The sequence below is a fragment of the Tachysurus fulvidraco genome, chromosome 7, assembly GCF_022655615.1.
Source record: "Tachysurus fulvidraco isolate hzauxx_2018 chromosome 7, HZAU_PFXX_2.0, whole genome shotgun sequence".
Taxonomy (NCBI): Eukaryota; Metazoa; Chordata; class Actinopteri; order Siluriformes; family Bagridae; genus Tachysurus; species Tachysurus fulvidraco.
The window spans coordinates 9,220,975-9,245,890 of NC_062524.1; the positions used below are offsets into that span (position 1 = coordinate 9,220,975).

The window sequence follows — 24,916 nt, forward strand, 5'->3', positions numbered from 1 at the left end:
CGGAAACAGACGACGAGGCCTTTTACATTGTGTTTCTGTTTTTGTGGACGATTTCATGGAAATCACACATGAAAACAAAATTTCCATATAAATGCGCAAAGTTTCTGCTCCTTGGTTTTGACCCATTTGTATAACCATTTTTTATGTTTTTCCCATCAGTGAGCGAGAGGTGCAGCAGAGACAGATAATTATGTGACGGCTTGTTTTTTGTTTACGGCGGGTTAGCGAGTCTATGTCGGAATGACAGCATGTCGGAATGACAGCAAAGCAAAACATCAAATCCAGAAAGGAAACAAAAACTCATTGTGATCAAAGCTTAGGGCTCGTCAACAACTAACAGCCCTTTCAAATTTGGTGTATACTTTTAACACAAGAGCATGATTTTTGTGCCGATATGAGAACAAAACGTAACCATAACAACGCTCTTACCAGTCCTAGTTAGTATAGGTTAACTAACTAGCCTAACTTGCGCTCTAGAATAGATTTCTGTAGATGAGGGGTAGAATTAAATTTAGATGCTTGTGTGATCTGACTATAAAGCAACACATAAAGAATGGAAGTCACACACATTGGCCAAAATGTCACCATTTATTCACTCATTAACAAGACAATCTCTCCTCCATTTTGTTTTTATTTTGTCTATAATGCGATATCTTACCTACACTTATATCTGAAAAGCTAATACGTTATCAGTTGTTAATTAGTTTCTAACAAAATGTAGAATGTAATATAAAAGGTCCAAACTATATATTTATATTATATAAATATTTCGTTTTATCGGTTAAAAAGGCTTTTCAGCGCCATCAACAAGCTTTTTTTCCATCAGCCAAACCTCTTCAACCTTGTTTCAAAATCAAAATCAACAGTTTTAAGCTCTACAACATTACTGTGAATGGTTTTGGGGCCTGGTTTTATGTCATGTTTTCAATTGTTTTGTTTTTTTTATAAAGCTGGCTTTGGTTTTTTTTAACTGAATTTTATTTAAAGAAAGTTGTTACAAAAATATCACACAATTAGGCAGGACGTTCGGCCGAGTCACGAGCACAACGAAATCCAAATTTGAAATCATTTTGTTTGCTGATTTAAAATTGATCACTGCTATATGAACCTGTTTTAGCCATGTCAGTTTGAAGTGATCCTCATCAGGAGGAAGATATTTTCAGTCACAAAAAGAAATGAATTATTAAGTGAAGACTGTAGTTATCTTTCACATGCTAAGCTCTATTACTGTAGTGTCAGAAGACAGAGAGAGCCTTTATGTAAGTGGTAAACTAATTGACAGAATTAGGGATAAAAAAACAGGCTGAGGTCACGCAGTCATCAACCAGAGATAGAATGAACTCATTCATAAAGAAAAAACAAACAAACTAACAAACTAACAAATAAATACAAAAACAGACATGTACTGAGAAAATAAAATTTAAAAGCTTGGCATCATTACAATTTAATCTCGGAGCTATTTAAGTGTGTGCAATCAGTAATCAGGTGACTCCAGATTAGCCATGTTGCCATGCTGTGGTGGATCCCGGGAAATGGAGTTCATGACCAAATCGAGCACTGATTTCTCACACATGACATGAGTAACGCAACTTTGATTGATCACGTCTAACTGATGAGGTTGCAAAAACATATTTTTGCGTAGTTCCATTCGTTTTTTTCACAACATGCATATTAGTAAATATGTTTGGCTGCTGCTCAGGGCTGCTTAACACACTCAAAGGAATGTAATCCTCCCTCTTCTGCATACATCAGCTCAAAAAAGTCCACTGTTAACTAGTATCACTGTGACTGCACCACAAGCTGCATCCGCAAAGCCAACAGCATTGTGGATGACCTCACACACCCCTCACACACACTCTTCACCCCTCACACACCCCTCACACACACTCTTCACCCCTCACACACCCCTCACACATACTCTTCACCCCTCACACACCCCTCGCATACACTCTTCACCTCTCTCACCCCCCTCACACACTCTTCACCCTTAACACACCCCTCACACACACTCTTCACCCCACACACCCCTCGCACACACTCTTCACCCTACTGCTGTCTGGAAAATGGTACAGTAGCATTCAGGCCCTCACGACCAGACTCTGTAACAGTTTCTTTCCACAAGCCATCAGACTCCTTAATAACTGAACTGCACTGTACTGAGCACAACACACACACACACACACACACACACACACACACACACACACACACACACACACACACACACACACACACACACACACACACACACACCAACTATATGGACTGCATGGACATACACTAAATACACACACTTCCAATATACATTCAACAATCTGTTTACATGCTGTTTTTTGCACCCATTTTTTTGCTTTTTGCACATTCTGTCTGACATTTCAGTCGATTGATTGGTGTTTTGCACCCTGTACAATATCTCAGGTAACTGCTGCTATAACACTGTGTTCATTCCAGTATTTCTGCACACATAATATTGTCCGAACATACAGTATTTACACTGGTCTGCGCTGTCTATGGTCTCTTGTGTAATGTCTTTGTGTATTGTCTTTTGTGTATTGTCTTTGTGTATTGTCTTGTAATTTTTTGTCTGCACTGTCTTTTGTCCTGCACTGTCTTGTCTGTCTTGTTTGTCTTGTCCTGCACTGTTTGCACCAGGTTGCACAGTTGCACTTTATGTGACTAGGACTAACTTACTAAGTCCTTATCTCTGTATTTGTTTTACGTAGCACCAAGTTCCTCTAGAAACGTTGTCTCATTTCACTGTGTACTGCAACAGCTATATATGGTTGAAATGACAACAAAAGCTTCTTGACATGACTTGACTTGACTGCGCTGTTGGCTCCTGCTCATGGATGAGGCTACAGTTTTATACTCACATTTACTGTTGTGGGACATCCACAAGACCAGTTAGGTCCAGTTATATGTTATATTATAACATCTAAAACTAGGTGTAGATCTCACAGGGAACTAGTATTTACAATATAATGAATAAGCACCTGGGATTCAATTGTGCCTTTTTTCATTAATCCCATGCTAACTATATCTTAGGTACGTAAGTGTAAATGTTGGTACGTTTACTCCGTGCACACAAACACACACACAAAGAGATACAAGAGGACACACTCACCAGTATGTCCAGGCAGGCGGCTTTAAGCAGAGTGATCTGGTCAGCGATAGTGAGTCCAGTGAAACCCGGCACCCGTTTGGCAAACTCCACGATTTTTATAATGCACTTGGTGGCCAGCTCACTGAACTTATCCCACAGCCCCAGATCCAGACGCACACGGTGGTCAGCACTCGAGTTCTAGAGCAGAAACACACACAGACACACACACACACAGACACACACACACAGTCAGGGAGGTGTTTTATATCTGACTCATAAACACAATGACCTTCATGGTCTACCTTCTCTTACACATTTGTGCATTTTAAAACTTGAGAACAATACACACTTGGCACAGTGTAAAATAAATATATACAGTCCTTATTAAAATTTGGAATGCACAAATGTATTCTACAATTTTAAATGCAAAACAAAAACAACAACAAACCCAGATCCACACAACTTCCCATTATTTACAAACCGGCTCACAAGTACATGAGGAATAAAATCCCATGCTAAAGAATAAAATAATTGTTTTAAATACTTTAGTGCTTTCCAAGTCTACAACAACTGCACTGAATACATTCAGAAGCTATAACTAAGTCTCAAAATTTTCTTTACATCGTACGATGTATGCAAGTCTGCACTGTTGCTATAGCAACTACAACAATATCGTGGACGTTTGACAAAATCCGACTCAAGGGATGAATCAGACGAAAATACAAAGACATTTTATTCTTCAGATTTAATGTTTAACACTTGCTAAGAGATCTCCGCTTTGCTCCTGAGCTCAGGTGGGTTTCATTCGGGTTCTCTGCTTGCCTCTGACCACCCAAACATGCAGGTAGGTTGAGTGGGTATGATATACTGCTCCAGGTGTGAATACATGTGTGAAAGGTGCACAGTGATAAAGTGTGCACTGTGTATTCACATCTTATACACACTGTTCCTGGGAAATTGAATGACATTTAGATATTAAAAAAAAATGAGTTTTTTAGTAATTAATAAGTAGTTGTTTGGAAGAAATGCTGATAATGAGAATGTCTTTAAAAAAAGCAGCACATCATGATGCAAAGATTCCTCATGATGAATCTCAATCAATGAAAAGTGTATCAGCCTTTTCTGGTCGTTCCTTTGCTCCCTGAATTACTAATACTAGTGGCTGAGCTGGATATATCTTGACACGTGCTGTTGTGTAGATGAGTAATAGAGCTTGATCCAGTTTGTCCAATGACCTTTTATTGCTGTTGTTGTAATGTTACAGAAAACATGAAGTAAAATAAAAATATACAATTAAATTAAAGCAGTCTCTTATATGGCACACCACCACACGGTCAAAAGACTGTTTGCCCTCTCAGCCATGCCCAGATGCTGTCACTTCCTGTCCTTAAGGCCTTTCCCCTTGGGCTTCACCTTCAGCCTCTCAACTGTCCTCTAGGTAGGGTAGACAGCCTCATGGCCACATAATCATTCACAAGAAAGAAACATGGAATTAGCACAAGCTCGATTTGGCTCCTACATACCGGCCCCTAATTGTATTTGTAGAGGCAAAACAATTACTTTTTAAAATAAAAAAGGAGCCATTTATACTTGCAGCTTAACTTTTCCAAAGCATATATTCCAATTACTTTAAATGCTATAGTAAAATTCAAAATGAAACTCAAAATTGAATGAATCAACTTATCTTTAATGTTCTTGAATGCTCAGGATTTCTTTACAGAACCTTCGTCACCCTCTAACAGCAAGCAGATTTTGGACACTGGCCTCTCCAGTACACTCGTCTTTGTTTTCAGCTTCACAACCCGGACATGACCTCTGACATCAGGTTTGGCCTCAACAATTCTTTTCCCATTTTGAGTTTGATTTGTTTAACACATTTCTGGTCACTGCATAATGAGCTTTTTTTCACTTTTCACTAGTAGAGAATGTAGAAAATATGAATATATACTTGTTTGGCTAGGTTTCTCTAAACTTTTGACTGCTACTGTATATAAACTTCACAGAACAGTTGTATTGAGAAAAGGTTTTGACAAAGCTGTCAGGAGACAAACCGAACAGCTCTAATGAAGCATGTGTGTGTGTGTGTGCGTTTGTTTACTCCGGCAGGCACGGCGCTGTGCCGTGATGTGATTGAAGCCCACATATTGAAGATACTGATAGAGCTGTGACAGCAAGACTGAGGGGAGATAGGGTAGAGGCTTTTATACACAAAACTCACAGACTGGATCTACAGGGATGAGGAGAAACACACACACTATTACTCAGAGAGGGAAAGGAAGGAGACTGGATAGAGTGCAGAGACGAGATCCAGAGGATCCCTTAGAGCTATTTGTGGACAAACACATGATTGATTGATTGATTTATTTTGATTTATCTTGGTCAGGGTCACAGAGTCTCTTGAGCCTTGTGCCTCACTTAATCGTAAAACAACATGGTGTTGAATTCTGTAAAGAAACCAGAGAACCCAGAAGAAACCCCACACAGACACACTGACAACATTCTAAAATCCACAGAGACATTAATCTTCTTACAATTATTTTAATCAAGCTGTGAAGACAACTCTACATGCTCTGCCACAATGCCACCCATATTCTTATGGTTCTTAGGAACCAAGTACAAGGTTTTCTATGAAACTTTCCAACTGGGCACTGGGGGGCACTTAAAAAGGTGCTTGGACCCCAAAGATTGCTGCTACATATCTTCTTCTTCTTCTTCTTCTTCTTCTTATTATTATTATTATTATTATTATTATTATTATTATTATTATTATTATTATTATTATTAAAAGTGTCAAGTAATCTAGGTAACTTCTTTCAAGAAGTGCTTGGACCCCGACAGACTGCTGCTGACATATGTCTTCTTCTTAAAACTACTGTACTAGAGTCAAGTTTGTTGAGAACGTTCTGCTCTAAAGAGTAACAAATCATTTTGTGATTTTCTCTGCTTTGGCAGTTTTTTTTATTGCAAAAAGACCAATAATATTTTGGATGGAGAGCATGGAAAAGGTAAAGTATTTGTGTAAGAAAAACGTCATTTCTTGCAATTCCTGTTTGCTTTATAGAATAAAGGAGTATTCACATACACTTTCAGCGAATGAGACAAAAGCAAACTACAGAAAAAGAGAAAAAGGGAACCAGGCTCAAAGGAAAACAGAGCAGAAGACAGTCAGGCTAAGTGCAACATTAAGTGTGGCTACATTATCTATGAGCAGGAGTGAGACATGGCACTGCGGCGCTCTGCTCCACCCGCAATCTGCTCATTAAGGCCATGGGCTGAGCAGCTGATGCCAATTTGTTTGTTTTCCAACAGTTTACATTAAATAGCTCATCTGTTCCGGCTCAGTGAGCTAGACACCAGCTAGACAGCCTGGGTCCATATAGCAAGGACAGAGAGAGAACAAGAGCAAGAGAGAGAGAGGGCAAGAAAGAGAGAGAGAGAGAAAGAGAGAGAGAGAGAGAGAGAGAGAGAGAGAGAGAGAGAGAGAGAGAGAGAGAGAGAGAGAGAGGATTGTGTCCTTTGTGCTACTGATGCAAAATCCAAAGCAATAAAAGATTAGAGTGTACCATGTCTCTCAGTCCAGAGAAGTGGTGCATACTGTGAAAAGAAGCATTTGTCATGCTATTATTCAAAATTTTAGCATTTCATGTATGAGAATGTGGTTTCAAATAAAAGGACTCTCTTCTAATACTGCTGAACTGTAAAAAATAGTTTTTAATTATTGAACATTTTAATTACTTTGAAATTAAAGTCAAATGTTAATTGACTCAAGTTAAAAGCAAGTCATTCATTTAAGCTCATGGGATCTTGGACGATTTCATTGTTTCCAGGGTATCACTGTGCCAGTGACTGCCTGTGATCAGATGTAGTGCAGCTATGAAATATATTCCATATCTGTTTACTGAATAAGTGCAAAGATCGCAACATCTCTGGACATCATTCTGAAAAATGAAGCTTTACCCAACTGAGGAATGTCATTCCATCAAATCTGAAATATCCCCAATTCTGTACACCAGCATCTGGGTTTAGTATTGCTTTAGCTAACAGCCCCATTACTCAATGTGTAAGCTGGAATGTGGCTCTTAGCAGACGCTAAGTGTGGTGGATAGGTGAGTGGACGCCATTGGCAGGATCTATTGTCGCCGGCAGAAGAGGGCGATTTATAAATATGATCCCTGGTTAAGTGAGAAGCACAGTATGGATGTGTTTAAATCATTCTCAATGAGCTCAAATGCAAGTCGCTGCTACTGCACACTTCGCTGCCAAAACTCGCCTGAGACGCGCAGACAGGCCCGTGGCCGAGTCTCTGATATTAAAGCTACTTGTCTTCTCCCTCCCTGGGGCCAAGGGATGGAGGGATGAGATGAAGAGGGGGAGGGACCATTCGAGCGGCGAGCCAGCCAGCGCTGTTTGATTTTCCCTTCGCAATCTCAGTCAATTACCGCACCACCATAATTCAATAGAGAGAAGCAAGGAAGTGGCCAGGGAATTCTAATTTCATTTAGGGGCATTTATCCAGAAGAAATTAGACAACTCGCAACATTAGAAACTAAGCGACCCACGTGAGAAGGCATGCTGCCACCACAGACTGAGGCGGGACCAGAATTTCAAGACAGGCAGCTGGGTCCTGAAATAACATAGTGGTTATGTATATTCAGCAAATGAGCAATCTGAAAGCCTCCTCCTCCAGAGCCGGGCTTTTATTTTGCCTTTAAGGCTGCCATGGTCGTTTCTTGTCACTGCGGACTGTCAATAAAGTGTTATTCATTGTCAAGGATAAGACCCTCTCCCTCACCCGCACATGAACTCCCAAATCACAGAGGCGCTGAATTTGAATATTTCGCTGCATAATAAAAGCGCTAACCTAATCTTGGGCTCCTCTTCTCCTCCCAATAAAGAGCTTTCAAAGGCACATGGGGAACCAATCTGTAGTGATAATGAGGACTTTCTCGCAGGATTTGAGGAAGGATAATTAGCCCTGATGCAAATTACGGGCGTGTCTGAAGGCCTGACATTGCTGTTGGGGCAAACATGAATGCGCTATTGGGAAGAGAGAAGGTTTTAAGCACATGTTTGAAATAGAAATAAATCCCCAAATGTGTATAATACAGGTACTTCTATTTATTTGACCCTTTTGTAAAGATAGCCCATTTTCTTCAGCTGAAGTCACACAAGTACATTTGGATTAAAATTTGTATGCTCAAGGTGTTCTGAGCACATCTGTGTGGTGGCCTGGGAAAACCCTTTGGACCCTGGTGTAACTGAGTTTTTTTTTCTTTCCATAATATACACTCATATGTCTATTTTCAGAAAACACAAATATATTTTACCTAAATGACAGGTAGTCATCCTGTTGGCTAGCAACTGTAAATAAAGTACGAATGTCAATCCTAGAAACCTCATACTGTGTTCAAGATATATTTAAACAAAGCCAATTACTATGCTCTATGCTCTCCGTCTTACTCAACCTACAATCAGGCCATCGTTCAACCTGTTTCTTTTTATATTCCAGCATTCTTGTTAAAGTGCTCTGGCTATGTTAAAAGTGATCTATTTTTCTGTTTACCATGTAGCATGTCTCTGCTGAGTGTACCACCAGGTTTAAGATGTTTTCATTAACCACTAGCCTTTTCTCACTAAGCCAATGTTAGTGGTTGGACCCCAAAGGCAACTGTCACAGGCATGGTGCCATGTCTTTCACTACTGAGAGGTCATGCATGGGTCAGCATTGCTGAGAGCTGTAGATCAATTTGATGATGAATGTTACCAGTCAAGTCAGTTCTGCCTGGATTTGATTTATACTATTGTACTTTTCCCTGTAGTTCCCTGAAGCTCTGGTCCACTACTCATTTTCAAAGAACCAAGCTGGCAGCTTTCAATGTGATGTCTGGGTTTATTGTTTATGAGATATTTGTTCAAAGAGAAAAAAAAAATGATTGGAAGGGAAGGGAAGAGGATTGTTCAGCAGAAGATCAGAAGAAGATCGTACTTGACAGTCATTTATGTAGCACAATAATTTCTCTGTTTTGTCAATATGATAAAAACCTGATAATAATATGTATAGTCCCATATGTATTGAAACAGCAATGCCGATTCTTTTGTTATACATTGTTGATTTAATTTTAAATTATTTTTCATTAAAAAAATGAACAAACTAAGAACAACATTTGTTTGAACCCACCCATTCCTCAAGTGATCAAAAGTATTGGAACAGGTAACCGACAGGTGTTTTTCTGCCTCCCACATATGCCCAGAGGATTGATTGTTCAAACAATGAATAGCTTTATATGTCTACTCTTGGTTTGAGCTCGGTTTTGCCTGTAAATTCTTAATTTGTGTCTTATTCCTTTTTATTATCTTAAGGTATCACTAGAACTTGACTAGTGTTTACCAGTGGCAAATTTACATTTCTAGAATTCTTCATAGATCTCAATGATCAAATTGTGATGCATGAATCTGGGCATGAGTATAAGACTTTTATAAAGCTTTGAATGTTCTCAGGAGTACAGCGGGCTCGATCATTGTGTAATGGAAGAAGTTTCCATTTCAATAACTACTCTAACAGTGCTTTAAAAGTCCTCTACCAGAAATTAGGCCTTTATGGTGAAGAGGTTTGACTGAAGCCTCTCCTGAGCATATGGCAAGTACTTGATGAGACAAAAACTGAATTCTTTGCACTGAACTTCAAGCCCTGTGTTTAGTAGAAGCCAGCCTTCTCATCAATGGGTACTACCATCACTATGGCGAAGCATGGTGGTGGCAGCATCATGTTATGGCATAGTGTCTGAAAGAATGGGAGTAAGAAGGACAAGTGCAGCTAAATACAGAGAAACTGGGAGAAATCCTGGCCCAAATCCAGCTGTGTACATGTTGTAGACAAAATACTACAAATACTGCATGAAGGGTTTTGATGAATATGTATCTAAATAAGAGATTTCAAATGAATTTAAATAAATAAATAAATAAATAAATAAACAAACAAACAAACAAACAGTAAAATCTGCAAATACTGAAGGGTGCAAATGTGCAAAAGACTGAATAGTTTCCAAACCCAATGTACTTTAAATACACAATGTACTGTACATACACCCAATGTACTGTACATACACAACATATGGGCTATTACTGTACATGAGTCACATCACATGGTACCTGAGATGTTCTTACCTCCACACTCAAGGCATGACTGATGCACACCAAAGGCATCTTTATCACTGGTATTGACAACAGGCACCTAATCAAGTCCTTGTACATTAAGTAGCTTGTCACACTGCATTCATATGTGATGTTAAACAATCTCCTTCGAACTGCCAACATTCAAACGCGTTCTATGAGGAACTGTCTAAAGTTATTACGCTATCATTGATTTTTATGCTTTTAGATCTAGCGCTCCGTCTTGGTGTTATAATAACCTATATAATTCTACAGCCCTCTGGATTGTAGCTGTGAGGATTTGCTCATTTAGACTATTAGAGGAATAGCGAGGTCAAGGACTGATGTCAGGCTTGAAAACCTGGAAATAAATTGTTTATAAGCTAGAAGGCTTAATTTCAATTTTAGAATCAGTTTTAAGACCTGATTTACTAAAGTTTAACACATAAAAACGAGTCAATTTTATAAGTCATAACAAAAGAGAAAGCTGATTTGCCAACAGATGATTTCATCTTTGACCTAAACAGAATAAAAATGTTTTTTGTATGTTTTCTTTGTCTTGCGTGAATATGCACAAAACTGGGTGTTGTCAACATACATATATTCATTTTGTGCCCACAGCGTGATTGTAATAAGCCTGAAAAATCACCCTGAATGTGGCAGGTACTCCAAAAAGTCAGGTATTTAATTTGTAATAGGCTTTGTCTGTTGAGGAGTTGAAAATAAAAAATAAAAAATTAATGAGAAAATTTAATCCAACTTTAGGTAAATTACCTGCAATGTTCTTTAAAATCCTGACTTATATTACCACAGAAAAACTGTTTCAGATCAGATCACCACAGAACCATTTAAACAGAACCACTGAATTATTTCATTCATATGAATTAATATATAGCTAATTTCTACATTCATTTATTTTACTGCCATATCACATTCCGTTAGCTTCTTGATGAATATCTCTGAGATTCCTACATTTCACTTTTAAGGTCTTTCGATTATTAACTTTGTTCTTGTTTCTGCTTCAACCAATAAAACTCTTCAACCTTTTATTTCCCTTTAAGCTTGAATGAAAAAAATATTTAACTATACCTAAAGCTTTTCTGTAAAAAGAAAATTAAAATAAGTAATGGGAATTTATTTAGCTTTTGCAAATCACAGTGATATATGATAAATTAGTCCTTATGCAAGATCCCAAAATCCCTTATTATGTATTGCTGTATGGAGTGTGTGTGTGTGTGTGTGTGTGTGTGTGTGTGTGTGTGTGTGTGTGTGTGTGTGTGTGTGTGTGTGTGTGTGTGTGTGTTTATATGTGTTTTTTTGAGGTGAACACTCACCGTGGTGTATTTGCCCAGTTGGCAGAGAGATGGGAACGTCTCTTGGTGAGCCCTCCGTATCTTTTCGATGATGGCCTCCAGCTCAGCCGTGAGCTCGTAGGTTTCTGTCAGCTCGGGCTTCAGACTTTCCTTTTTCTTTTTATTCCTGTCATTCCTCACAGCTGCAAGGGGAATTGAGGAAAAAAATCATCAGTGGTCCTTCGTCTTTATTCCGTGTTCATTTTTATGAACTTTTATTTGAATTTATTGCACAATAAAAAACATTTAAATTGGTAACTGCATTAAAATGGGATACAGTGTAATGTAGAAAATGTAAAAGATCGTCACATGTATTATATTATAGGAATAACACATTTGTAAAAGATAAATGCCTATTAAATAAATGCCTTTCTTCTGCATATGACTTTAGTACACTAACATTATATAAACAAGCACAAAATCGTTAAAAAACAGAAACACAAAGCTCCGATCTTTCTGAAATGACACTGGCAATGCAGGTGCTGTGGCGCCCTATCATTATCTCCAAGCTTACGACCGATCATAAGACACAAAGCCTTGAAAAAGCTCCATAACCCCCGAGGTCAATGAAAACAAACCACAGTGTGCAAGAGCTGAACAAAAGAAGCTCCATGAAAGCAGACTTCAAACTAGTTTATCTGAAACAGGGTCACTCAGACGTGATGGACATTAAGTCTTCCAGAGAGGCCTTGAGGCTTTAACTTCTCATTGGCATGGCTCTCATCGGGGCCAATGGAGCAAGAGAGCGAATCCTTCACCTTCTGCATTAGTCATGCAGCCAGTCGTCTCATGATTAATACAGACGAGGCTTATGAAGCCGGACAAGCTTTACGACATCATTAAGAGGGGAACACCTGGTGCTGTGCAGGGGGTCGTCTGGGGACCATCCAATTTCATTAAGCCTCGGAGGAGATGCAGGAGAAATGGTACCTTGGACCACAGATCGGTGCTAGCTTTGAAAAAAATGATTACACAACGATGCATGTCTGATAAAATTCAAAGCATGCTGCAATTCCCTAGTGATCTTATTCCTAGTGATCTAAAAGAAGAATTGACTCACAGTGACATCCCTATTCACCTGCCCTTAGGTTCCACTGCAATCATTAATATTTATATTACAAATATATGGGCGGTCATATTAATGCTTGGACACATAAATTTGGATTAAGACATGAATATTCCAAGGAGTTAACACTGCTAACAGAAACAGCATAACACACAGAGAGAAAAAAATTATTTTACCACAAAAACTCGAAGGACAAGACGGCTCAATGCTAGCTGCAGGAATAATTAGACGTGCAGCGATTGACCAGATAACAGACTAAAATATTTGGATTAATAAAAAATATATATATTCTTCTAATTTATAAAAAAAAGTTACAATATTAACACAGATTCTTGCTGTATTCTGGTCTGTGATCAAATTATAATATAGGTATAGTGTTAGTTTTAGTCATTCTTAGTGAAAAATATTTATTGTTGATCATCATGTAGGATTTTACTTAAAAAAAGTCTTACACTAATGTGAAAGCAAAACAGAGGAAAATCAATTTACCTACCCAAATATATACCCAGTAAAATTCTAAAAATAGATCTATAAAGTAAAGCCTGGTGTAAACCAAAGAGAGCGCCTTAATGTCTCTCAGTATTGTGAATGAAGGTTTAAAGTTGTATACATATTAAGCTGACCTCACCGCTATAGCCTGGGTTTGAAATACTTAAAATGATCTGTGCCACAAAGCCACAACAGTACTTGTTCTGACTTATTAACTTCTAAATGAATGAAAACTTCAAGTTACTGTATAATTCGTGGACTTTTCCACAACAATACCTTCAGAAAGGTGACCTGGACTGTAGCGGCTTCATGCTCAAAAACAATGACGCCCCCAGAACACTTTACATGCATAATGAACACACACACACACACGCACACACACACACACACACACACACACACACACACACACACACACACACACACACACACACACACACACACACACACACATATACCCCCTGCTCGTGTCTCTTGGATGACTTTTTAGCTAATTACCCGGCTCAGTGATGCCACTTCTACATTTCTAAATTTAACCTGTTTCTCCTGTACTGAACAACAGACTCTCTGATAATACAATCAACCCTGAGTTCTTTAAGTCATGGTACAACTATGGATGCTCTGATCCCGAAATTTATACCATATATCCATATAGGGTTGAAATATAAATACACAATATTGCCAAAAGTTTTGGGACGCCCCAATTAAACTCAGGTGTATAAAATCAAGCATCTAGGCATGCTGACTGCTTCTACAAACATTTGTGAAAGGTTCCCACCTGTGCAATAAGTCCATTTGTGAAGTTTCCTCAAAGCTAAACATTCCATGGACTGTTAGTTGTATTATAACAAAGTGGAAGCATTTGGGAAGAACAACAACTCAGAGTGGTAAAACTCCATATTAAACCCTATGGATAAAGAATGGGATGTCATTAAAGTTCATGTGCATGTAAAAGGCACACATCCCAGAATATGGCAATATAGTGATATAATATAATGGGCTTCCCTACAGATGGGCAGAAAAAAGTTTAAAAGTCTGCCAGTGTCAGAGATTTTAGACCAAATTCTCAGTAAATGCTCATTTTGGGATCACCGACCAATGTGCATTTTAGTCACCTATAGCAACAATACTGAAGACAAACAGAAAATGACTATAGGTTCATCGGCATCACGTAGCTGAGAAGAACAATAACTTTATAAGACTTACCGATAACATTCAAATAAAAAGTTCATGCAAACAATTAGTTTTATCCAAACCTCTCCAATTACTTTCTTTAAAACCCATAACATGCCAACTTAATACTTACACAATGAAAACTTATCAGATTACACACACAATTTAACATTTTTATATGGGCTTTAACAAAATCATGGCTACAATCTGCTAAATGACGTATAATAGCCTAGCTAATAATCTCTGGAACTTTTTCCTGGAAAGCAACTAGACATGATTTTGCTTTTGTTTCTGGTTTAATATCGTAATTCATAGATGGGTATTAGATGTTGTTAAGTGTAATTTTATGCAAATTTCACTCCTTCGTGTTTAGTTCACTAATGCTGTTTTGTAATGCTAATTATTACGATCACATGCTAGTTTTTTAGAACAAATGAGTCAATTATTCATGTATATATTTAGAGTATTAAAATCTTCCATCATGTGGGCTTGGGGTTGCAAAACCAAATTATTTGGGATTTTGGCTTTTATCCAAAGGGTTCATGGTTACTGCATAATTGGAAATAGTGTGTAATTGAAGCCTGAAGACTGAACCATTTACTTGTTGCAGTCTTATGTGTCTGTTTGTTCAGCTGTTAATCGACTTAAGCTGAAAAAAATCTTAAAATGAAACGTTTTAAAGAAACCTTACCGACCCCGGCAACAGCATGTAAGGTTTTATACAAACTGCAGAAATGATGTTTGTCTATTTATTCCCTTTGGATTCACGGTCTTTAAAAAAACGTATAATTATCCCCTTGATGTGTTAAGCAGACAAACAAGTAAACAAAGTAAACAAAGACATAAAGGAGGCTTTGTGTCTAAGGAGTAGATCAGAGTTGGCTTGTACAGTCCACAGATCAGTGGTAGCCTTGCTCTATTTGCGGTAGTTGAAAAAGGTCTCATGAGTCTGTGATCACAGCCACTAACACACAAATACAACAGCGCGGCGACTCTAATGTTTCTTAGGATAAAGCAACAAAGCATTTAGGCCTCCAGGAAAATAGACAAAAGCAGACAGACAAAGCCAAAAAGATGGAGAGCAGAGAAAGCAAGAGAGTCACAAGGACACCAGAAAATGAAATTATACTCAGTATAGGACACACAGACGGTATCCTATATCATGGCTTGTTCTGGAGCACCAGCACTTTGTCTTAGTTAGTGTGCCTTAAGTATTAAAGAACGGAAAGCTTTCTGCTCCTCAGTCCATGGAACCAGCTGAATGGATTTAGAGGCTTTGCTCTTTACGTGGCTGAGCCATTGGGCAGCACGCTTCAGAGATTACAGTGTGATAGGGATCTAACACACTGACTTAACAGCCACTTGAAGCTGACACGTTTACAGCAGCAGGTGTCAGTGTGGTAAATGCCACTATCAGTAGCACAGAGGCTCTCCTAATCCCATACATGATCTGAACAACAATAGCACTTGACTTTACACTGTGCTATGTGTGAAAGCTAGGCTTCATATTCTGTATATGCATGCTGTTAATTAAGATGGAACAGAGAAAATAAAGGTGTTATTTTGCTAGTGGTTCAAGCTGACGAAGGTTTTTGTACCACTTTTTACAACCACAGTATACAGAAAAGCAGCTCAGAATGCACAGCATACAAATGACATTTTTCATTTATTAAACAACGACGTATTTTATTGCTTTATATCGTATATGCATTTAATGTTTCAGAGAATCTTTGAAACCGTATACTTCCTGATCCGTCAATGTTACAGCAGCTAGAAATAACCACGATATGATGTTTGAGCTGACAGGAAGGTAACAGTACAAATAATCACTCTTTACAACCACGGTTCTTTTTTTTCTATGGTGTTTTTTTTTTTTATAAAACGGCAAGAAATGACATTTACAGAGGGCTACAATCATGCTGGTGTTTTCTGAGATGCGTCCCACTTGTACCACAACTGACTGAACAAATTAGTACAACCGAAGGGAAGGTATTAAATTTGAAGAAGCTGTTTAAATTAAATTAGTTTTAATAAATTTATTTAGTATTTTGCCTACTAAATAGTTTATGAAAATGATTACATATTGAATTATTACCGCAGTCCTATTAATTTTATATTAGATATTTTTGCATATTTGCATCTCTGATATCATTAATATTTAAAGGTTATATTTATGGCATTCTGCAGTTTTATCTCATTTTATACAAATGAGGGTTAAGGGTCTTGATCAGAAGACCATCAGTGGCAGCATGTTGGACCTGTGGTTTGAACTCACAACCTTCTGAACTAGAAGAACCACTGAACTAGCCACGTGCTATTTTACTCCTTCAAATCTTTTACCCAGAGGCCAAAAAATGGTATTTCTTCCTGTTTTGCCCTGTGTCTATCTTCAGAAGTGTATTTCTTTGTCATGTCAAACTTCACAGTGGTTGTTAAGGGCTCGTTTTTTTTTATCACGTTCCAAAAAATGAAGTCTCCAAAGTAAACAGTGATATCAAACCCATTTCTGCTCTCTGAGATGTTCTAATATTCTAATATTTAAAGGTGGAGCCACTAAAATTCAGTGTACATTTATCCAAACAGAAGGAAAAACATCTCAGACTGAAATCAGAGTCCTGACATATTTTATATCAGACTTTCTGCAATAAAATAATTCATTTGTTTCTACTTGAGCCTTGGAGCCCCTGTGTACTGGTGTACTGTCTCTATGGGTTTTCACTCTATATAATATAATGTACTGTATATAGTTGGATGTGAATATATGCTTGTCGTACTGCAGGACATAAAAATAGCTCCTGAGTGTGGCTTTAGTGTGTGACGAGAAGCTTTTTCTTTGTGTTTTAATGGAGTCCGTGATGCAACGCCTTCTGAGGTTGGGTTTTATTTAAAATATTACCCAGCGAGACAAGTACAGTACAGCGAGCACCTTTCCGAACGAGACAAGTCAGGCTTCCTTTTTTCCCAGCCTGCAGTCAGTCGAGAAAGTTGCTCACATTACTGTAGTGAAACTTGAGAAGCATCACACAGAAATTTTTTTCACACTATTCCATATTCTGATAAATCTTCCTTGACAGGAGCAAATACGATTCAGAGCCGATTGTTCTGTCTTCTGGCCAATAAGCGCCCACTCTGTTTTCCAGCCAGAGCTTCACTTTATCATGCAAAGGACAGAACACCATTAAATAAATGACATTTAATACTCTTCTCCGCAAGAGGGAATAAATCCAGCCGAGGTTCCCACCTGTTGGAGTGTCTCTCCCTCTCAGACCAAATGTACTCCTAATGTGCCTTTTCTTTCTGCTCAATCTAGCAGCTATCATCAGCTTAACCGCCTCTTTTATCGAGCAGTACTTAACACACACAAATAAAAAGCAAGTGGCTGTGAGAGGGGCTCGGGGGCTTGGGTTTTATCTCAGAGCACCTCTCGAACAACTGAGCGCACTTAAATATGACAGCGTGAGAAAAGGATAAAAGCGTTAATTAAGCGCTATGTTAATGTGCTGTATGTGCTTCCGTCATCATTTCTTCTAGTCTAAAAGTCTGATCAGTTGATAATTAACGATTTGATTTAAAATACTTCATAACTAATAAATAAAAAGGAAATGTTTGGTTGCAGTTATTGCTATTAAAGTTCCAGTACATTAATATTAGTTTTAAGGACTGGGTTACAGATAGAACACACATTTACACTGTCGGTTTATTAAACAGTGACATTTGTATGTTTTATTTGTTTATATCATATACACATGCAGTGCATGCTAGTTCCTGGATCACAGATGTTACAGCAGCAATAAATGATCATTCTTTCACCAGCTGTTCTTTATTCTCCGGCTTTAATTTCTCTCTCTTTTTTTAATAAGTTAAAACAAGACAAATGCAGCTTGTCGTGTGAAGCACAAAATCCTCCACAGTAACAGATTTAAATATGCGCTGAAACTGGAGACTACTTCCAAAAAATGCTACCTATTTGTATAACTTGATAGTACAGAAATAATAAGGTTTTGCCTTAAACATGGAACAAATGTCATTGCTGCTGTTTTAGAAAATTCAACAAAACCTTTGGACCAATCAGATCTGAGAATTCAACAACGCTCTGTTTATTAAATAGGCATAATATGTATATTTTTTAAAAAAATGTCTAGTCACGTTGCCTATTCTGTATTATACAGTGACACTAATTACGGAACTAAATGATGGATGAATTAATTACTGTGAGAGAATCATTTATTTTCCTTTATCTTTTTAAGCATATGTTTTAGGCTCCCCATGTGTTTATTATATTCATTTATTTAATGGCTTAATGGCCTACCACCCATCCCAGCTTCAGTCTTTTTCTCTTGATTTTTATCTGTGTGTGTGTGTGTGTGTGTGTGTGTGTGTGTGTGTGTGTGTGTGTGTGTGTGGTGTAAAAAAAGGATGGTTATGTTAACGGCATACGTCGATCATGTTCCCATCCAGGCTGGCCATCTGTGCAGCATGCGACCCACCATTGCGACAGATGCCCCGGGAAATAAACACAATATTTCTCCCATGCTTTTGTCACAAACACACACTGGCAGTAAAGTGGTGACAGACTGAGCAGAAGTGTGTGAGAGCCATGGACATCATTCCTGCGCAGAATGAATGTGTGGATGAGGGAATCGGATCATGATCGGTGAAAGTGCATGAGGAGAGAAACACTACCATAACCAGGCCTATGTCATTCTCTCTCCAGGGATCTAAATACTCTCTCTCTCTCTCTCTCTCTCTCTCTCTCTCTCTCTCTCTCTCTCTCTCTCTCTCTCTCACGTGCACATGCACACGCTCTCTCTCTTTCTCTTTTTTCTTTCTCTGTCTGTCTTCTTGTCCCTGGCCTCAAAGTTCTGAAAAACCTGAGCTAGGGTGTATGCGACTGCATGTTTCTATGAGGGAGTGTGTGTGTGAGAGAGTGAGGGAGAGAGAGAGTGAGAGAGAGAGCTACAGCTGCCGTTGTATCCTAATGATTCTCCAGCATCACCCAGAGGAGTGAATCTCACCAGGTGACTGCCAGATGCTGACATCTTCCTTAAGGCTGCTTAGGCTAATAATAATGTTACCTATTTTAGCTTCCCATGAGATGTGCAGTGACACTTGGCTAAATTGACAGGATTTTTATACATTTCACTTTTTTCCCCTTGCTCGTCTCTAACTATTGTATCTCTGTCTATTTAGTCATACAACAAGGTACAAATTTCTTAGCTTCCTTTCAAGAATTTTCATTTTGTCAGTTAAAAAAATCGAAACGAATTTCTGAGCTTTCGATTTCAAGAATGGGTTTCATTTACATTCTTACAATTTTTTTAGGTGCTCAAAAATATTTCTTTTCTTTTCTTTTCACATCTTTTGTATATGTTTTTTTTATGAGAAAACCCACCGGATATGGCTGTGGCTGAATTAATAAAAGGTGAAAAAATCAGGTTGAATATTGCGTTTATAACAAATTTGAAGAAATATTCTACAATGTGGTATGTTTTTATTTACCTAGTATTAATCTTAAATACTAAATCAGCAGTTTAACAAACAACAACGTTTGCTTGCTAGCTCATTGTGACTTCTTCATATGATTTTCTTCATATATATAATCAATGTCATGTTTTGAGCGGGTCCTTTCTACCTTTTGTTTTTAATCAGAATTTAAAATGCTTTTATTTTACTTGTGATTCAGATTCGTCTAAGAGACAAACATATATCAGTTCAGGAAAGTAAATGTTGTTGCTATACTGTAGAAGAAAATGTCAAAATGTCTCTATATGAAAGTTTTCCCAAGTGGACAAATTACTATTAGCATTTGATCAGACTATCAGACATCATAAACTTTTTGAGTTCCCTGACAGCACAACAGCTTCACCCTTTATTTATAATAAGAATAAAGAAAGAAGAGCGGGAGGAATCTTTTAGAAATCACCACCTGGATTGTTCTTTTGTCCCAGAAATGTGTGCGGGAAAGAATCACCTCTTCTCTCATGGTAAATGGAGCATGAAGTGGACCAGGAGCCATAAACGCTGATGCAATCAACGTGCTTCAATAACGTGTGAAATGCAAAGCACTCCGATCTGTGAGAACAAGGCGACAAGCGCGCGAGGACGCAGGCGACGCAATGATGCGTTCAGCAGCCCAAGTGCCCTATTTCAAGGGTACTATAAGAGCAACGGGTGAATCTACGGTGTCCTGATGTGCCATGGTAGTGTTAATCATGTTTTTTTTTTCCAATTTCCTTTGTGCTGTCTGATGAAGCAGGTTGGCAAAAATATTTATTAAATTAAAGGAGCTGGTGCATCTAGAAGAAAGCATCAAGATTCAAGTGGCAGGAAGTCAGTTATCAGCGGAGTATGAAAATGCTTTAAACGCAAAAATAAAAACGACATATCTGCAAGGTATCTAGAGTTTTATCTTCCAAATGCCATTTCCACATTCAGAAAACTGCTGATACTGATGTTATCTTTAAAAAGGAAAATGCCACAATGACGGTAGCACCATTCGCTTTCGTTCACTTGATTCCATGCAAACGTTCTACACACTTCTGAAAAATGGCTGAATATAGCATAAAAGTTTCTATGCATGGCAATAATCGAAAAGTTGAAGTATTGGTACAGGAAAGTGTACATAGTAAAAAGAATAAATGATGCTGTGTGTATTCCTGTCTGTGTCTGTGTGGATGGGTGTGTGTGTGTGTGTGTGTGTGTGTGTGTGTGTGTGTGTGTGTGTGTGTGTGTGTGTGTGCTGCTTTTTTAATTGTCATCCTTTTGCTCTTGGAATTTTGCTGAATTTCCAAAAAAAAAAAAAAAAAAAAAAATGATGTTGATGCTAATGGTTTGCTGTATGTTCCAAGCAATGCGGCATTTCTTGCTGAAGCTTTTCTGTGCCAACATATTGGCATTATATTGTGTACTCATGAGTGCAGTTCTAAAGCAAGGAAATTCAACACAACACTCACAGCTCATCTTGACTCAATTCTCTCTTTTTTTTTGTTTGGGGTGCATTCAGGGACACACCGCAGGATCCTTAATGTCTCAATACACACATTTTTGCATGTGAATGCTGGAGAAGTTTTGCGCTTTACTCAAACTTGGCAAACTCTGATCTGTGGTAAGCAACAAATGATTGACACATCGCAGAGTGACCACTTCAGAAAACCCAAGATGGAGAAAGCACTGATTATAGCATTGTCGCACTATCCTGTTGTATACAACACCATTGCAACAACAGCACAAGCAAGTCGGAATCCATAATGTGTGGATAAAAGAAATGCCTTGGTGTATGATGTCAGCTACAGTTACAGCTCATTTGCAGTAGTCTCTTCAGACATTTCACATGCTAAAAGCAGAGTGTGACTGAACCTTTAGCCAGGTAATGCAGTGTGTGTGTGTGTGTGTGTGTGTGTGTGTGTGTGTGTGTGTGTGTGTGTGTGTGTGTGTGTGTGTGTGTGTGTGTTAGTTAGCATGGACTTTAGCACTCACACTCTTTAGACATTCCAACAGCAAAGCACTTCTGCAGACGGCAGTACTGACAGCGGTTCCTCGTCACCTTGTTGATAATGCAGTTCTTGTCCCTGTGACATGTGTACACCATGTTCTTCTGGATGCTCCTGCGGAAGAAACCCTGAGAGCCAAAGAGAAGTGAGAGAGAGAAAGAGAGAGAGAGAGAGAGAGAGAGAGAGAGAGAGTACACAGTATCTAGTATTAGTAAATCCAGTAATTAATATACTTTTAATTTCTTCTGTTTTTCCCAAATGAACCAGGGTTGAAGAGTTTTTGTTGGGACTGGGATCCTGTGGAATGCCACCAAAGAGCAGCACAAGTGACAGTTCAAGAAAGCCATTAGATTATGAAGCTCACAGAACAAAGAAATACCTCCAACATTTACATTATTTTTATATTTAGTGTATCCTTAGTAACTGCCTGGTCACATATATATACTGTACATATATGTGTGTGTACACATATATGTGTGTGTGTGTGTGTGTGTGTGTGTGTGTGTGTGTGTGTGTGTGTGTGTGTGTGTGTGTGTGTGTGTGTGTGTGTGAAGGTTTGAATCAGGTGTAATGCTGTAAGTAAGAATGCTTTTAAAAGTAGACGTGTAAATATTTTATTTTTTATTAATTAACAAAAGTATCATGTAAAAATTATGTCAAGTGTATCAACTATGTTATATTAACTACTATATTAACTATCAATTATGTCAAGCAATCAGTGTATAAATGAGTGAGGGTTTGAACCCTAAATCTACAGTGTGATACAAATGCACATCTTAGAATCAGCTTAAAATACACTCATTAGGTGCTCTGGTGCTAGAAGTGCTGGTTTGATTATACAGTATATTCCAAACAACTCACTACAGAAAAGTGTCTCACTTTAAAGTATTTTATAAATATACTGTATATAAAATCTTTTATAGCTTTTGATGAATCATAATAGTACAGAAGAAACCTTAGAATGCAATAAGTACTGTAGTGTTCGACTGTATTTACACAAATATTTTTAACAGTGACGTTTGGTCATTCTAAGCAAATCAACGATGTCCATGTAATTAAAGCAACTTCTCGCTTCATGAGAATTTTTGCTAGGTGACAATCAGGCCCTGTGCTGAAGAGTTAACAGAACTGCTTAGAGAAGGCACTGTATTTAACACAGCCATCTGTTTTCCTGATTTTATTTACTGTGTTTTTAGTCTTCCTGATTTAATATCAGTGCAAGAATGCAAACTAATCCAGATTGTCTGACCGATGAACCTTTTCATAGGAACGTTATGTCACATTGTAGAAAAGTCATTTAAAATTTAAAACCAAACAAATGTAAAAGATGATAGGTTGTGGATTTACATTACAAATAGTGGTATAAAGTGAATAAACAAGGTTCACTGATTTCCTCAGAATGAATATTACGTTTTTCTGCCTCGATCCATCTGACTGGCACAGAAACACAAAAATGACAGTGGTTTCCTTGGAAGAGGACGTTTTAAAAAATCCTTAATGGTTTTATAGTGAATATTAATATGTTATTGCTCCACCGAGGGCAGCGGTGACGATTAGTCATGTGCGGGTTTGTGCACACACTCACCGAAGCATATATGTATGTCTTTCCTGAGGAAGACTGAATTTCCATTTGCCTTGCACTCTGTGTGACTGATGGGATCTTATGCTTTCATTAGAGGCTAAGCAGAATGCATGATGGTTAATGGATTTGAGAGAAGAGCAGAAATAGCAAACTCTAGAGCCTTTAGCTTCTGCCGGTGGCGTTCCTCGATTGACATCACGTGACCTCTCTGAGGTCAAGCCGGGCGGGTTTATGAAGTATCCTTCATTCGGCTAATAGACGACTTTATTCACGGTGATCTCAGCTTCCTACGCATCGCTCGTCCTCTGATGGATGAAGATGAGAAAGGGTTTTGGATAGCAGATGCTTATTGTGTTCAGTCTGACTGCCATGCCCAAGGCTACAGCAGTGATGCATCACCAGAGGCCTCCATCTGAGTGACCACAACGGTCACAAGACACGCTGACTTGATCCCCTTGAAACATACATTTGTGTATACCTTAGGGTTTAAAGGTTTGATCCAACTAGCATGTCTTTTGACTTCGAAATGTATCAAAAAAAATTAAAAATAAAATAAATTATTGTAGTGAATGAGAGTGTGTGTGTGCCCTGCGATGGGTTGGCACTCCGTCCAGGGTGTATCCTGCCTTGATGCCCGATGACGCCTGAGATAGGCACAGGCTCCCCGTGACCCGAGAAGTTCGGATAAAGCGGTAGAAAATGAATGAATGAATGAATAAATTATTGTTTATTTATTGTATGTATGCATTTAATGTTATGGAATATATAATAAGTACAATACATTTTGAAATTATTTTAATCTGACATCAATTTCTTTTATTTTTAGTGCTATAAATCAAAGACTAAATAAGTAAATATATAAATTAGACTTAAATTAGACTAAAAGAAATTCAAAATGAATTGTAATTATGTTATGCAAACATTGTGTCTTTATCAATAATTCGATTTAGTTTTATTTTTTGATAAATTGGGTCTACAAACGGCACAAAAAAGTGTCATGAAAGACAGAAAACACACACTGGACACAAACTTTTGGACTGTACTGTATCTGAACTGGCATTATATGGAGCAGAAGGTTTCCCCTGTTCTATCCTGATCTCTGGTTTCTATCTGTGTGGAGTTTCTTCTGGGTTTGTTCTGGGGTCTCCAGTTTTCTCCCACATCCTCAAAACATGCTAGTAGGTTGACTGGCAACTCCAAATTGTGCTTGTTCATGGTGCACTGTGATGGACTGGTGTCCCATTCAGGATGTATTTCCACCTCATACCAAGTGTACCAAGAATAAAAACATTTAAAACCTTTGGATTTCTCTGTGTTTTCCTTTGTATGTCCTTTCTGTACTCGTGGATTCGGTGCCTCTGTCTGCCTCTCTGATTGAGAGTTACCTGTGTTTAAAGTGACCCAGAGGTGCTGATGCTTTGATATTTCCCGGGTTGTTCGACTGTGGCCTGTTTTGTTCTTGGACGACAGACCGGGTGGCATGTAAACGGAGTAGATTAATGGACAAGATAG

At 38.2% G+C, this 24,916-nt stretch overlaps 1 protein-coding gene across 3 annotated transcripts in view; it reads right to left on the reverse strand.

Annotated features, from left to right (window-relative positions):
• LOC113634747 (retinoic acid receptor beta) overlaps nt 1-24,916 on the reverse strand; it is a 141,209-nt gene that overhangs the window by 6,937 nt on the left and 109,356 nt on the right. For all 3 annotated transcript variants that reach the window (XM_047816699.1, XM_027133897.2, XM_047816700.1), the window contains 3 exons: nt 21,809-21,950; nt 11,587-11,747; nt 3,125-3,301 (listed from right to left, as the gene is read on the reverse strand). In XM_047816699.1, the coding sequence (XP_047672655.1) occupies nt 3,125-3,301; nt 11,587-11,747; nt 21,809-21,950 (480 nt within the window). The remainder of the gene's footprint in view (nt 1-3,124; nt 3,302-11,586; nt 11,748-21,808; nt 21,951-24,916) is intronic.